The following is a 16,681-nucleotide window of genomic DNA, read 5'->3' as shown; positions in this document are numbered from 1 at the left end:
AGACCTGACAGCAATACCCTACCATGGAGATGTGCTCACACACTCTCCAGCCATTCCAGTGACAGGAAGGCGTTCAAGTTAAACCCAAACAAAGTTTAATTGCTCAAACGGCTTATCGCTGCGCTACGCCCCCACGTCCCTCGCGCGCACGGCGTTCAACAAACACAATTCCAACCTTGAAAGTTTGCCACGGGTGCAGCTTTACTCAGACAGAAAACAAACACGCTCATTCACTTTATTAGCCCGCGCCGGTCCCCGTCTAGAGCCGACACACTGAACATCTGTCCGCGTGAGTCTCACCATGTGTGCGCGACAGTGAAGCGCCTCTGCTTGTGGATGTTGTTGTTGAGCAACATGCGACGGAGCAGCCGCGGCGAGTTGCGGGGAGAGAGGCGGGGGGAGATGGAGGAGGGAGACCGCCGATGTCCCCGCGGCCTCTCCGGCTGCAGGAGGTTCTCCCGCAGGATCTTCACCAGGTCTTCATTCAAGCCGGAGTGTTTCGGCATGGGGGGCACTGCCAGGGTGTCCTGGTGGGTCACCCCCATGCCTGCCTGCTGCGCCATGCCTGCTCCCGGCTTCACCACCACCACAACCACCACCACCACCACCACCACCACCACCACCAGCCGCTGCCAGTGAGGACAACCAAGATATAGCAGAAAACACACACTGAGTGTATGTTTTTTTTTTTGTTGTCAGAGACAGAATTCGTGAATCTGAAGAAAAAAAAAAGAAAAAAAAAAGACAATAGAAAAAATCCTCCAGATGAACTGGAAAGCGCTCTGCTGGTAATCTCTCACACTAGCAGGTCCCTCTGTGTAAAAGAATCCAATTTTCTGTTTTTAAAGGAGCCAGCAGAAGAACAGAGGCACTGAGGGCTGCTGCCTTTGTCCGCTCTGCAACACTGGTCGTATGCCGTGAAAGTGCAAGGGAGAAGATGAGGGCAGGGTGAAAGAAGGGGGAGAGGGAGGGCGGGATGAAAAAAAAAAAGCAGGGAATTCCATTCGAGCCCTTTCTCCTCTAGGCCTACAGGCAAACCCGCCACAGTCCAGCGAAATCAGTCCATCAGGAGTTTAGCAGAACTAATGCAGTCAATGTGACCCCAGAACAGTCCAGTTCTGTCTGACGAAAAACCAACAGGGAGCCTGCGCTGGTTCACCAGCAAAAAGCCTCTGTCCACTGCGACTCAATCCAGTAAGGCTTGGCCGAGTTCTGCTCCATCCAGTCGAGGCAATTTATCCTTCCCCTTCTCTCACAACACAGAGAGACTGACTGCTGACTGCAGCCAGTTTATAAGCTACTGATCCTTTAGAGCTGAGCAGTGCGTGAGTATGTGAGAGAGAGTGCTTGAGAGAGAGAGAGGGAGTGAGTGAAAGTGTGTGTGTGTGTGTGTACACAATAGAGGAGGAAAACTGGGAGGTATGGAGAGAGACAGAGGACGAGACAGGGGGATATGCAAAAATTAGGTATGCATGCAATTGCTTGATAGTCAAAGCACATTCATCTGTGAATGTGCATCCTTTTTTTTCCCACTACAAGCCCCCATTAGTTCCCCTCAGACATGACTAAGCTTACGGGCGCAGCCTGACTAACAGCATGTCATACGTGTGCATACCTGTATGCGTGTGCACGTGCACAAAATCAGCATTTTCAATTTACTGACATTTGCACCTACTCCAGTAAAACCAGGAGAAAGCAGTCATGTCGCTACCGTCTTCAGACACTCCCTTTCACTGTATTAGCTTTTCAAATGAAGGCAAACACGCTGGTAAATATTTGTCAACACTGTCTGCTGAATCCAGTTTGATAGTCAGTTTATCCTCCACCTAGCAACAAGTGACTCATCCCAAATACAGACCATAGATGTCTTTAGCCACCAAAAAAAACCCCCCAAAAATGCACCTCTTATAATGAACAATACTACGATTTATACAATTCGTCATGAGCTTCTACAACTGCAGACAGCACACACATAACCCCTAATTCGTTCAGCAACAACCCTAAAGCAATAATCCCAGCACAAATGGGTTTTTGTTCAACGGCCTATAGGCTACATAGAGCAGCATGGCGAACGTGTTAAAACTATAGCTTAAACAAAAAAGTAGAAATACAGATTGAAACATAATCGCAGAATCTCTATGGATAGATTTTGCATTCCTGCGATTTAAGGGAACAGGACGAGTGTGTCGCGGCTCTACACAACTATGACCTAAATCCCGTCAGAAGCGTTGATGTTGTCATGCACAGAGTGTTTCCCACACAATGTTAACACTATGGCACCCTTCCATGGTTTAATTTACTCGGCCTCACAACAAAATCGGAAATATTTTTTGCATGTTTCAAACAGTGTTGTTTTATGTTTTACCATTGCTCCTGAAATCATCCCCAAAAAAAACCCTCCCACACACACACCGGCCGCTCACCTGCAGAATTTAATCTGATGGAGAAAACGGCACAGTCAAACTAAGGAGCATGTGAAGCCATTTGTATCACCAATAAAAATTTACATTACCACCACAGTTTATAAAGCCCAATATTTGTATTTGGAGGTTTACAATTATTTTAAGAGCGTTGGTCCAGACGTAACGTGAGCTAGCTAAACTTTATAAGAGTTGACTTGAAAGTCAAGTGTTTACTATGAATTAGTATTAGTATATACTTTGATTTAATCTTCATACGTTTGTCCATAGAACGCCAGGGCTCAACAGTTTATGTTTAGTATTCCTGTATATACAATAAACGGCCCCAGGCTGCTGCTATTTGTCACGAAATCCAATATTGGAGTTATAACGGTACTTAAAAGACGAACTGATACAAAACACATGATCTTGGGCTATGTGCAGGAATTCCATCTACTGCATATTGTTTTTATTAGTTGGGATAGCATTACATTACAATTACATTAAACGTCAGCGAACACACCGAGACAACAGTCAGTCCTTTACTGGTGTCGGGTTGTCTGTAAACATCTGTGTCTCTACGGATAAACTGTAGACCAGCTGATTCAGGAGAGGCCTGCTCTGCTTGATTTGCCTCAAACAGTAACTCTTTGCCTACAGCGGTGACTTTTTTTTGGAAAGACAAACACAGACTACTGCCACCTCATGGTATGAGGAGTTATTGCAGGTAGGTGCAGGGTTAGGCTGTCACGATATTAGATTAGATCACTTCACGATTATCAAGGACAAAAAATGTCACAATAAGAATATTATCACCATATCACCATGATTATCATCAATACCAGGATTGTGTTCAAGTGCAACCTTTTGGTATAGAAACCTGCAACGTGAGGTAGCTCTGCTGGTACGTCTTTGGTGTGATTCGGTGTGTATGGACTTAATGCAAACAGGCTGCAGAAGAAGGTTCTAATATAAAAGTACCTCTGGCCTGGTTGTAAGCAAATACCATCAGCTTTACCACAATAACAGAACAATTTGAGACTAATTTAATAATTACTTACATCGTTTCAAAATTCATTTGACATTTCTGAAGGTGTGATGGTGGGCACATGTGGTTTCATCACAAAGGAAATCTCATCCTAAAGAAAGACGTGGCAGTCTGACACTTAGAGCCACGATGGCAGCAGAGAGCTACAGTATTGGTCTTGATTTGGTGGCAAGTCATTTTTCATCAGCTTACTGCAGTCAAATGAGGGGAATTCAGCTAAGGAATTAAACTCATAACCCTCCCCGTCCCTCCTTCTTTTTCTCTTCTTTCTTTTTTTTTGTGTGTGTGTGTGTAACCACTCCCTGTTGCTGTGCGTGACGTCTATGTGCATTTCCCCTTGGTTACCAGGGGCAACATGGATGGAGAGGGACAAGTGGGTTTATCAAGAACTAAAGGCTGGAGGAACAAAAGCAAGAAAAGGGGAGCCAATCTGCAGGACAAAACTTAAGTATATTAGACTCTCAAACAGACCCACACAATGTGAAACACTATGTCAGAATATGACACAACACTGTCATATACTGAAAACACAGATGGAGGAAGAAATGCAAAAGCGTGTTCATTTGAACAACAAAAAATATGGCCACTGCTAAATAGAAACTATTGCTGCTGGGGTTTTCAATGGGGTGTAGAGCAAAAATAAGAAAAACAGAGGAAAGAAAGCCCAGACTTCCCCTCCTTTCTTTCATACTCAGGGTGCGGACACAAAAGTGCGAAGATGTGGTGAGTAAATTGTAATCCAACAGCCCTCCAAAAGACACATCCCATGTCCTTAAATAAGAGCACAAACACTGCTGTTGGTAACAATAACACTATAGGCTTCACAGTTGTTGCATTTTGTGTAGGTGTTAATATAGACTCTGGATCCTGGAGTTGCATATATTAGCCTTCAGGGTGTTCACCACGTGTACACTGTTAAATAAGACAACGTCAGCTCGGACTCTGTTTCGCATACGCTCGTTCATTTACCATTTCTTTCCTTTTTAAAGCGAAACTCAGAGTGAAAAACGAGGGGCTCTCTGCGCACATATATGTAATCCATCAAATCTGTGTGTCAATCTGAGCTCAGCGCCTTCAAGCTCCTAGGAAAACATTTTTTTTTTTTTTTTAAATCTTGACAGATTGGATGCCTTTCCTTTGGCAGCACACAGCATGCCGTCACCTCACAAGAGCTCAGTCTGGTGTCTGGGTTGTTATTGGCAATGGGTTCTCTGCATGACACCTGACTATCAAATCAGTGCAGTTTTGTTTTTTTATACTCTATTGAGGAATGTCTCAGATGAGCAAAACATATTACATGTAACTGTTGCTATAGTTACCATGTATATGAATTGACTGGCAGACACATGACCAGTGATTTCAGCAAGAATTTCAAATGTACGCCCAAGTCTTTGCAACAGCTGCAACTACAACACCAGCAGCACCGTCCACAAACGTTAGTGCAGCTCTGCCTCCCTCAAGTGGACAACTCCCATCGTTGTGCGAGTTAGGAACTGGTTGAGCAGAAAGGGGCGCAGTGCATTTTCATCTGGCTGCAACTGTAACATTTATATTATATACAAGATGCTTTCATTCCAAGTTAAAAACACTGCTACCTGGTATTAATGGTTAAGTTAAATACCCCCAGGGATAAGCAATTATTGATGTAATGTGCTGAACTAATTCTACATATTCTTGTGTAGAGCAAATACTGCAGCAAAATCCAAGAGTAAACATTTTTGCCACCTTCACAACCTTACAGGAATCATTAAACTATCAAATATTTGACTGCAACTATTGGAAAACACTCAGATTGACACAGTTACTTTGCAAAGGTTGCTGTTGCATGTGAGGCAGCTAGTACCTACAGTAGGGGCTAACTTTGCTCCACAACATTTAAATTACTGATGGATAAATATGTCTCATAGGTCATATAAATATATAGAAACTCCATTAAAAACGGGACATGGTAAAAAAAAAAAAAATATGACACCAAGCAGAGTTAATTTTGTGTTTTCGACCAATAGATGGCAGCATTTCTTTTGAAATGATTTTCCAGTCACCAGAAAGCTCTGAAACATATAGAGGCAGAGCACTGTGTCACACGTCTGTTTGAAGCAACAATTTCTAGCCACTTTATGCCCTTTTAAATTGCCCCTCTGGGACAAATAAAATGATTTGAGCTAAATTGAACAGTGACATGACGGATTATAGCCCTCGATAACATCCACTTTGATTAGTGTTATGTCCAAGGCACTCCATACAGGCCATATAACGATTATTCATTTCTGAGGATCACGGTTTTAGAAAACCGTTATTTTTTTTATAGCACGACCATGCACTTCAGAGATTTCCTCCTACTCTGGGCACTGACATTTTTCTTTATAGTTTTAACATTTATAGAGCTCTCACTTCAGATGACTCACAGCCTGCGGTGAAAACATTTAGCCTTGTGAATGCAAAATGGAGCCAGTTCACTCAAGTAAGAAAAAAAGGGAAGAAAAAAGTTGGAAACAAACCGTAGACTGAGTGTGAATTCAGAGCTTGTCACTAGTTGGGCGAAGGACATTTGGAACATTGCAACATTTTAATAAAACAAAACTGTTTCCAAGTGCATCATGTTTTGCCATCTCTCCTTCGACACAACACCGAAATACAAAAACAGATAAACATTGACAGTTGCAAACAAATGAAAAGAAAAACCCTTTGGAAGATTTGCTTAACTTGGAGAATGAATTGTTTTTCTTTTCATGTTTATTCAATTAAGCAAGGACTCCTTTTTTTCAGTCTCTAACTCCTAAGTAAAACACGTTTTCTTCAACCTGCTTTTAATATTTGTCTGAAGCTTCGTTATGTCCACCTGTTATGCGTCCTCTCTGTGTCACCCAAACACACCTTCCCGCTGTCCTTGGCATCTGGCCTCTCCTACATGACGAGAATACCTCACCGGCAGTTAGTCGGCTAGCACAGCTGTCACACAGCGACTCTGACAGGGACCGTGGCCTAATTCCTTCACACTCGCTGATGGTAAAAGGTCACACCCTTGCCTCCCCCTTGGCCCGAAATCATACACACATGAGCAGACATACTGGCAGACAGGCAGAGATGATGTATTTACGACAGGATGGTTATTCTGCTCTAGACCTTGACTTAGTTTCAGACGCACAGATCTGAACATCATATCGGTGACTAGGTTACTTTGGTCTTAAACAACAAATTGGTTTTGAGATGTGTTATTAAATTTAACATTTTGAAATCGGGTGATTTGCTGTGTTGTAATGTCAGGATATATCTGATCCAACAGTAATTCCAATGAGTCACATTGCTGCATCACAAATAAGTACATATTGTCCCTATATTTAAAACTGGTCTGATCAACACTACAATTCTCAGAAGTATTCAAGGAGTCGGCAACGATGAGCGTCAAAACTGAGTAACAACCCAGTATAAAACTTCAAGACAGGGTGACTTGAGCAAATAACAGCTAACGTAGACTTGAGATGCTAGCCCAAAGCTGGCCTCAAGAATAAATTGCCACATCACATAAACATCTATCGCTGCTGTAATTCATTTCAAACTGTTCTAATCAACACTGCAATATTCGAAGCGTTATGAGTCAAAGTCGATGTGCGTCAAGACTGAATAATGACCCAGTGCGCTAAAACTTCAGGGAGTCTGGTTATTACTGTGTTCACTGCCAAATAAAGAAGTAATATAGACGCTGGCTAGGCTCCATCAGAATACTCTGCTGGAACGTTTGATTAAACGCGTGCTCGCGAGCGCGCACAGCGGTGAATGGCAACCTTTGTGTACACGTCTTACGTTGTTTCGCGCTTATTTTGGAGCTCTGTAATAGTTGTTATTTATTGAGCGTCACTCTGCCGTGCGCACAGCCTGCCAAGATGAGAGGAAATGGGCTGGGAGGGAGGCAGAACTGAGGGACAGAGGAGAGCGAAGGAGGGGAAACTAGCCGAACAGCTTGTCAAGTGAGCGGGGAGCTCAGAGCAGGCTGTAACTGACGCAGGGTGACAGTAAATGAAAGTGGATGAATACAAATGACCGAAAGGGATAAGGAGGAAGGGTTCAGAGGGAATTGGGGGGGAGGGGGGAGAGATCCAGAAATAAACCATGGCTGCAAACATGTGTGTCGGATACCTGAGGTCATGTATGTTTATTTACTTTTACACACATTGGTATGAGTCTATATAGCAGGCGCACATCATATACTATAATGTGAAGGTCGGTAACACACAGGTCAGTAAATATTCAATAAGAATAAGAATTTTCCACCCCAGTGGTATACTTCTCATGGTGCACGGGCTACACTTCACACATCCAGTCCAGATGCAGACTACAAGACAACAAGAGAAATCATTTCAGGCCACAACAAACAAATTACTATGCGCAAAATAATGAGCTAAGAGTGGATATGGCTCATACAGGGAGACAATAAGAGGGTGATAATGCTGGGACTTGCAGACCTGGTCGTGGAGTGGTCATTGATGCATGATGAGAGGGAGAATTAGTCCCCCTCAAAAATTGACAATGAATAATTAATGAGAAAATGAACGCCTTTGAAAATAACACCTGGACATCTTGACTTTTGAAGTATGAAGTACGGCCAGAATGATTTTAGTGTTTCTAAAACATGCAATCCACACAAACCTGATGACAGGCTGAAAAGGTGGCAGTGACATCATTTGAATCAGGACCAGGAAACGATAACTTCAAGATCCATGAGTACAAGGGCGGGTCGTGAGTACATAAATGTGCACAATGTGAAACAGATGATTGATGAGAATTCCACTCCATGAGAACTCGTGATTTTGTTTATTTTGTGCATTCTTCTGAGGAAAGGAAAAAAAAAAAAAAACGTACACAGCGCATGACACAATTTTAAGGATATGTGGGCGTTGTTCAAGTAACGGTAAATGGAGACTTGAGCTGCTAGCCTAAAGCTGGCCTCAAGCAGAACTTGCCTCAAAATGACATCAGAATTAATCAGTCGTCGTACATTTCCCTCGAGAGACACAAGAGGTGCAAATGATGAGATAATGATGGTGAATTCCAGTTAGGCCCCGGGTCTTAAGACAAAGATGGGATACTTGAACGAGGCCGCTGTCATTTGTGACACATTTTCGTTCAGACTCTAACACTGCTTCACTCTAGTTAGCAGACACTACTATTGTGGGACTCAAGCAAAGAGAATTCAAACAATTTCTATCCTTTTTTTCAAAAATGCGTTCGCAGAATGTCTTTGTATAAGGTTTAGTTGCAAAATTGCAAGTTTTCTACCCATGGCAATAATGTTAACTTATAAACAGAAAAATAAACCAGAAGTCCCATTATCATTTCAAATTCAGAGTCAATTCTTATATTTGGTTTCGGTACACCAGAACCCTGCAATTTCTTAGTGACAAAGAATATGATTAACAACAGAAAATACTGTATATTTCTGAAATCAAATGGTTGTTTCCCAGCTGTGACTTCATAGTAAAATCAATTGTATGCACATGTTTTGATAAGAGAATTTAATTGAAATAAATCCCACTCTGAAAAGATAATTTTAGCTAATTAACAGGAACTGCTGACGGGAAAAGGAGGAAGAGGTTATTTCTAAAAATTAAATGAACAACCAAGCACTTTAGATAAGATGCAAACGATGCAAAAAAACACAGATTACAAGAAAAAAAGCATTACTGTCCACAGTGGTGTAACATCTTCTGTAAAATCTAAACATTACATATGCATCGTTTTAAATTAAGTTGCACTTGGAAGATAAGACATTTGCTTGTTCAAGTCCTGAAAACACGGTCTTTCTTTCCTTGTACACTATGTTACAAAATATTTTAATAAACTTCCAAGTCCTGTGAGACTAAAAATTAAGTACAGACAACAAGTAGACTTATTCATGTTCATATTTTTTTTTTTTTTACTGTCCTGTCCTGCTACCAACTTCTTCCTTCTCGTACGTCTCCAGAGGCAGAGAGAGAATCGCGAATCTCCAGGAAACAAATTAATCTTTCACACTCCCACGCAGCCGTGTGGCACAACACCAGCCAAAGCAAATCATTTCCATCAACAGTTTCCAAACCACATTGGTATAACAAGGAGCATGGTGGATGGCCGAGGGAAGTGATGGGCGTAAAAGTGAGACAAACTGGAAAATTGAAGTTCAGACATATTTTATTTCTGCTGATCTCATCACAACGTAGAAAAATGAGGGCAGTCAAAAAGACCAACTCACCAGCATTACTCATTTTAATTATGTAGACGCACTGCTTAATTTTTAAACACAATGTATTATTTAGAACTCCAAACAACTGCGTCCCCATTCGATAAAACATTTTTATTTCTTAAATGTCAGACAATTTTTTTTAATAACTTCTTCTTCATGCTCAGTTTAATGTGTGTCTTTTAAGGAAGCCTCTTGATGCCATTTGATTTCTACAGCAGTTAATTCACCAGTGTTATTTTTATTGCATCAAATTTGTTTATAATAGTTCTTACTTCCAACAATCTCAAAAACGCTGGGTTAGAGTGTAAGAAAATACATTTAAACTGGCAAATGTGTGGCTTTTAAGTCTCACTCTCGTGATGTATAGCATATAGGACATACATCATCATGCTGGCATCTCTGACATAGTAGATACTTCACGCTCACACCAGAGGTTGGTGAGCCTTGCTGTATAAATTTAAATATCAATGAGGTAAAATTGATTAGTTTGAAAACCGAGTAAGAATTGAAGATGACAAACTACCAGTCCTGTCAGAATACGGGTGACAGAATAATCATTATTCATTATTACTCTTATTGAGTGAGGAAGTGTCTTAGTTACTGAACATATTGCCTGCCAGGCTGAATGAATGAAAAAAAATCTATACACCATAAGTAAATTTTAGCAGTTCATATTTCTAAAGAGACCTATACAGACTATACAGAGCACTACAGCATTTGAATTTCATGGCAAGAGACACAGTACGGGGAAGTGAAAACAGATCAAGGCTGTGAGACCTCAGGAACGAGAGGATTCTGACTATAGTTAAAATCTGAATGTTTGAAAACCATTAATTCAAGCAAAATGAGTGTTTACGCTGCGGACATATAACAGAATGTCATCAGCATAAAGGGTTAACTATAGGCAGTTTAGAATTTCCGCTTTAGTATTTTTGGCTGCTTCTCCCTTTCTGCCAATTTTTGGCATTGGCTATGTGCATAAGTTATGATATTTATGTCCCGCAGTACCTTAAATAAGCGTTTACTGGACATATAGTTGGGGATTGCAAAAGTATTAGCCTGCATGTCAATGTGAAACCTGTAATTGTCCTAATATTTAACATTTATTTAAATCAGCCGTGTTGCATATAAACACAAATTTAACTATGCACACACAATGACATGACAAGACTATGGGCCAAAACTCTTAACACAATTCCACTGTCGTTCACTCAAAGTCATAGTAAATTGCTAAGCACAAATGGCTTCAGTTAGCAAGCTTAGTTCACCTAGAAACAGTGGCCATCAAAATGCAACATCAGTCTGACTCATGTTGCATCTCTGTAAACTCAATCACAAGAACAACACCTAAATTATGTGTCAACTGTGTGCACAGAAAATCAAAAAAAAAAAAAATCAGAAACAAACACACCTGTTCATTTTGTTTCCTCCTTGTATCTGTGCACAGATTTCTGTTGTAGTGTTTCTCATTGTATTTACATTTGAGAAATAGCTTGAGAGAGTTTTCCTACATAGTGCCTGAAATACGTAACATTTGTGTTGCATATATGTAGCTGGTGTCATGAAGACAAACCATACACACTTGATAGTAGTGTTTTGAATGCATCACATCAAGGTTAATTTGCTCTGTAAGAAAATATGCAAGTTCATTGTTTTAGTGGAAGGAATCAGTTCTGAAGGTAGAGAGAGCATGTTTGTTTGTTTTTTAGCACTTTTTTTCATTTTGAAAACATTTGCGGAGATTTGACATAGTAGTTAACTCTTGTGTTTAGTGTTCTGAATAAAACTGAGGCACAGATTCTGGAAATGTCATTAAATAATTGAGTAAAATTGTTAGTCCAAAACAATGGCTATATGCAAATATATAAACCAAACCTTAAGCACTTTATACTAATAGTTACACAAACACTGTAGTGGAATCAAGAAACACCACATTAAACAGCCTTACATCTTAGCTAATAAATCATCAGTGGGAGAGAAACTGTCTTACACCTGTCTTACACAGTATTTCAATAAATTTACATACAATAAAATAAAGATTTGTGGAGTTATGTGTCCCTAGTTGTGGTTCTGGAAGTACTTAAAACCACGCACATCAGCTATTTGGTATTATATTAATTCCTGAGTCCTCACAGTTTATTTCAAATCATTTGTGTTAAACATGACATATATTTGCTGTGTGGCGGAGAACGTGTGCTATTAAAAGCTACAATGGAAATAAAAGTGTTTTCATTTAATTAATTTTGCACATCTACTGGCTGCATTTTAATTGATATGTTTTTTTCAAAGGAGTAGAGAAATGTGTGGAGTGGCTGCGACACGCTGGTTTAACATAATTATGAATTATTATAATTACACATTTTTCTGCTGGGTAAACTGAAGGTTTCTGCTCAATATTAGCTTGGTTGCAAACAAAATGACAATTTGCAATAAAACAGAGACCAATTTGTGCTGGTTGTAGGTTCTCAGTTATCATCACAACGCCGATTTGTTCCCCATTACACTTTTTCACAGCCGCTGTTTTATGTCATACTCCAATTTTGGGACAATTATATGTGTTTGTGCACACAAGAAATTTGACCACGTCATGAAACGTTTGGATCATGATGTTGTTAATAGTTTACAATACAGCCAATCCAGAAATTGAATGGGCCAGCTGGGATGTCTACAAGAAAACAGGATTTCCTCCAACTGCTTTAAATCATCATCTTTAAGGCTAAAATATGGTAACAAATGTGGCATTCATCCACTAAGGGACTAAGCACTAGCTCTTCTAGGATATTCTATGCTGGGTTCCACACATGATAAAATCTTAGTGTCAACACGGAGCATTTAATCCAATTTTGACCATACTGCTGCTGTGTCCATTATCCTCACATCATCACGTCAGATTTCTGGACGCAGCTATCCGGCTCTTTGCTTCTCCAGAGAGCACTACACTATCTGCTGCAGCCTCTGACACCTCAGAGCCTCACAGAGCGGCATCATCCACTCTACCGCCTGCTGCTCCTTGCCTCCTCCCTTCATCCTTGCTTCCCTCCCAACATGTGCTCTGTCGTTTCTGTGGCCGCAGCAGACATGCTTGGTATGACCCTGTCCAAGCGCGATGGCAGCAGTGGAGGAGTCAAGGTGGGGGTGGTGTGGCTCTTTGTTTTCTCTCCTGTTGTCCCTCTCCACTGCTCTGTGCTCCCTTTAGGCAGAATGATGTTTAGAGACTCCGTGCACGTGCAATCTTTTCTCTCACATGTGCGACTGCCATCCTTACTCACAGAGTACTTTCCATTCTCGCTGTGGTCTTGCCCTTTCACGTTTGAGTTGAAATAGTGTTGCACGTAGCGCGTGTTTTTCAGTTGGCAAGTAACTGACTTGTAAAAGTCTCCTTTTTTTAACCTATCTGGCATGACGATTATATTTTAGATGATGCTGAAAAGAGTTGACTTTTAGAGGGAGATGCTATAAGACACAGAGGAAAACATGGCACAACTGGGTTAGGCCTTTTAACTTGCTGGAGCATGTAGGGGCCTTTACTCTGTGTACGCCTCGTGTGGCTGAGACTCCCTTGACACACCAACAATCCTATTAAGGTCTTCTCCCAACCACATTTAATAAGAGTGCCAATGTTGTATTACTTACTATCTATAGTTCTTTATTCCTTCTCTAGAGATGTTTGAGCGATACAAAAAAGAAAAATGTTACTGTCCACATAACTGAACGAAATGACTGAATGACTCTTTTGAAACTCAAGAACAAAATTAAACATTTTAAAACATATTGTGAGAATACAATGTTCTGCTTAAAAACCTTTGGACCTGGCATTCACGTGGATGTGGATGACCAGGCACCTCCACCCTATACTAATGAAACCAGCAGGATGCAGTCTGACATAGAAACGGTTGAGGAACAACTCAAAGAAACATACACCAAATTCACCAGATCAAAAACTGATGCAGTATTTATGGGATGAACTGGAACAAGCTTGGTCCACAGAGGCCCCTTCCCTTAACCCACAGGACCCAAAGCCCCCCACAGGACACCCTCAAAAGTCCCATTTCCATTCTCTGATGAGTCAGAACTGCTTTGGAGGCACAAGCGAGATCTACACAATATTAGACATGTGGTAATAACGTTATGTCTGATCGGTTTAATATGATACTAAATTACCTTTAAGAAAAAAAATATAAAATCTATAAAATATCGAATTTTATGTCATAAAATAAAAGCACTTTAAGACCTAGGAGGAAAGTCAAGAGACTTCACAGATAGGGGAAGTCGAGTGCTCATACTCATGTTGCATGGAGAAACATTAGAGCTCCTGTCTGCCTGTGCAAATCCTGCTCTTAGTCCGTGCTTGTTGCTGAAGAGTCACTTAAGACCCTGACATGTGCTCCACTAGTGTAACGCTATCAAGCCTTTAGATGTCTCTCCACTTCAAATAACAACTGCATTTCTCATTGGGCCTCTCCCTGCCTCTCTGATATATAGCCTATTAGTACATCCATGTACAACAAGCAGGTTCTGGAAGGGTCATAACTTATTCATGCGATTTGGTCTTGGACACATTTTGTAAATATGCTGTGCTGGTGGACATCTCGCGCACATATACTAATGTTGTTTCTTCCATATTTTCATTCCTCTTGGCCGTGGGTGATTATGTTAAACACAGCTAATCAAATTTGCATGGATCAAATGAAAGTACAAAGTGCTGCTCGAGTTTCAGATCACAGAAACCACAACCGAGCAATAGCCATATTTCAGAGAATGCATCAGCAATAGTTGTTTGTGGAGTTTGCTTCACGCTGGGTAAACTTGAACATCACACACATGCTTATTTACTGATCAGTTTTCATATCAGCACTACGTGTTAAGGAAAGTCAAGGGATCTAGTGTGTCCATTGTCCGCCACTAAGATGGTGCGGACGTGTCCAGGATTCAAACCAGTCACAGACATATTTATTTGTTCAATCTCTCAGGTGGACTCTGGGCTGTGTGTGCCCCTCACACATCAGAAGCAGTGCAAATAAGATCAGACAGATACAGCATGGGCTGAAAAAGCTGTATCGCCTATATGTTGGTTTTAGCATGCAAGAACATGGACGAGACCGCTGAGCTGAGGTAAACAGCACAACAGTGTCTCCTCAGCTGGGATGTTTAATGCACCTAAGCCATGGGCAACATAAAGAAATGCTCGTTTTTGTTAACCAATAAAAGAGTGACGAAGGGCACCATTTAACCAGGAGACTTATTGAATGCCTAGGTGCTTGGCAGATGGTGAATCAACAAGGTGGCAGCTTGCTTGCTGAATGCATGTTTGGTTGGGTGTCTGGCTGTTATTTGTGCTCTCTCTGTGGCTGGGGAATTGGTTATATGGCTGCCTGGCTGATTGGCTGACTGGTTGGCTGGCCCACCTTCTGTTACCAAGAGGACAGAGCTCCAGAACGTACATGGAGGCATATGCACATTTAACCTGCTTTCTCCTTTACTATCTGTGCACACATCAGCTCCCCAGGGGGGCTATTAATAAAAGCCCTTCACATGTTTAGCAGTGGATATATTCACTCTATGAAAAGGTAAATAAGAAGCAGAATTTGCCTTCCTATGCTTTGCCATGTGATTGATATTTATTGCTGTATTCGTGTTCCTGTGTATGCTACAGTCTGCATTTAGGTATCTGTTTGAAACCAGTTTTGTTTGAGGTTGTGTAACATCGCTACAGAATCTAGTAATGGAGAATCACTGGCCATGTTCTGTTGTGTGGGCTTTGATGAAATGTATTGTCAGGTTTTATTTTAATTTAAATATATAGACAGAGCCCCTCCTTTTCTTCTGCAGTCTTTTTACCTGGTTGGACTCCACACATTGCAGCTGAATATTTAATGAAACATGGATGCACTGACTTGTTTGTTTTATGTAGAATTTGTGACACTTATTTCATTCAAATTAGCATACTGGTGCATTTTCTCACTTAAGAGAGACAAAAGTCTCACTTAAGTTTCCTTTTACACAGGTAGAAACCGATTTGTATAGATTTTTGTATTTTGTAAGTGTATTTGTAGTTAGGATATATGGCTATAAAAGCTAATGATAGTCAATACATCTCTCCAGCCATAAATTCAATGTTTACACACACAATAATTTTATGTTAAGATGAGACTGTGCAGTAAATATTAATTTAACTCCATGTTTAACCAGCGACTGCAAACTCCATAATAAGCTTATCGGTCAGTTAACACCTCACTGGCAGAGTAGACAAACACTGAAAATTTCCCCATCTGCTCATAATACTGCATTCCAAATTTTGCCTTCCTGTCTGTTCTCGAAAAATCTGTCGAAAACTGTGCCACATCCCCTCATATCAGTATTCGTAGTATTACCTCTGACGTTACAGCTGCCCACTAGATTGTCCCTTTAATACACTGTTAGCACGTTGCCTGACAATTACTTAGGTACACGCCGCGTGGCTCTGAAAATAAATTTTTTAATACATGGACAACCTTCCTATTATTCAAACCAACCACACAACTGCAGGAATAACTCAAGGAATTGTCATATTAGATCAATGTTAGCACTCCGGATAGGGCTACTGACATTCCAGGTGCTAACCATAATTCTCCTACTTTACTCAATGCCATTTCTGCTAATGGTGGTTGATGGAGGGGTGTTCATATATGTGTTTTTGTATGCAATGTAAAAAAAAATTATAAAAAAAATCTATAAAAAAGACAGATAATATTATATAATATTCATATATAATTTAAGTTTTTATCCAAGATCCACATCTAATAAATACATTCATCTTTCTTTTGAAAACAATTTCAAACCTTTCAGTGCAAATACACATCGTGTATTTCCTGATACAGTCACAAATGCCGCAACCATTTGAGAGGCTAATGCCACAAGAGTGACATTTCTTCTTTCTGCATTTCATTTAGCTGGAACCAAGACAGAGGTGATGGAGCAGCCCTAACTCAATCAATGGCCACTATTGATCTGCATTGGTCAGAAACCTCATACATCACC

General features: G+C 40.7%; 1 protein-coding gene across 4 annotated transcripts in view; it reads right to left on the bottom strand.

The window, feature by feature from the left end:
• The window catches only part of pde4d (phosphodiesterase 4D, cAMP-specific), a 166,638-nt gene that overhangs the window by 82,720 nt on the left and 67,237 nt on the right, over nt 1-16,681 (bottom strand). The window contains exon 1 of one of the 4 annotated variants that reach the window (XM_047592722.1): nt 301-588. The exons of the other annotated variants lie outside the window; for them this stretch is intronic. Within the exon in view, the coding sequence (XP_047448678.1) occupies nt 301-563 (263 nt within the window). The 5' untranslated portion in view covers nt 564-588. Of the gene's footprint in view, nt 1-300; nt 589-16,681 lie in introns of those variants that run through there. 4 annotated transcript variants of the gene reach the window in all.

This window comes from Mugil cephalus, chromosome 8 (assembly GCF_022458985.1).
Source record: "Mugil cephalus isolate CIBA_MC_2020 chromosome 8, CIBA_Mcephalus_1.1, whole genome shotgun sequence".
NCBI classification, from domain to species: Eukaryota; Metazoa; Chordata; class Actinopteri; order Mugiliformes; family Mugilidae; genus Mugil; species Mugil cephalus.
This window is presented reverse-complemented; position numbering and strand designations above follow the sequence as displayed.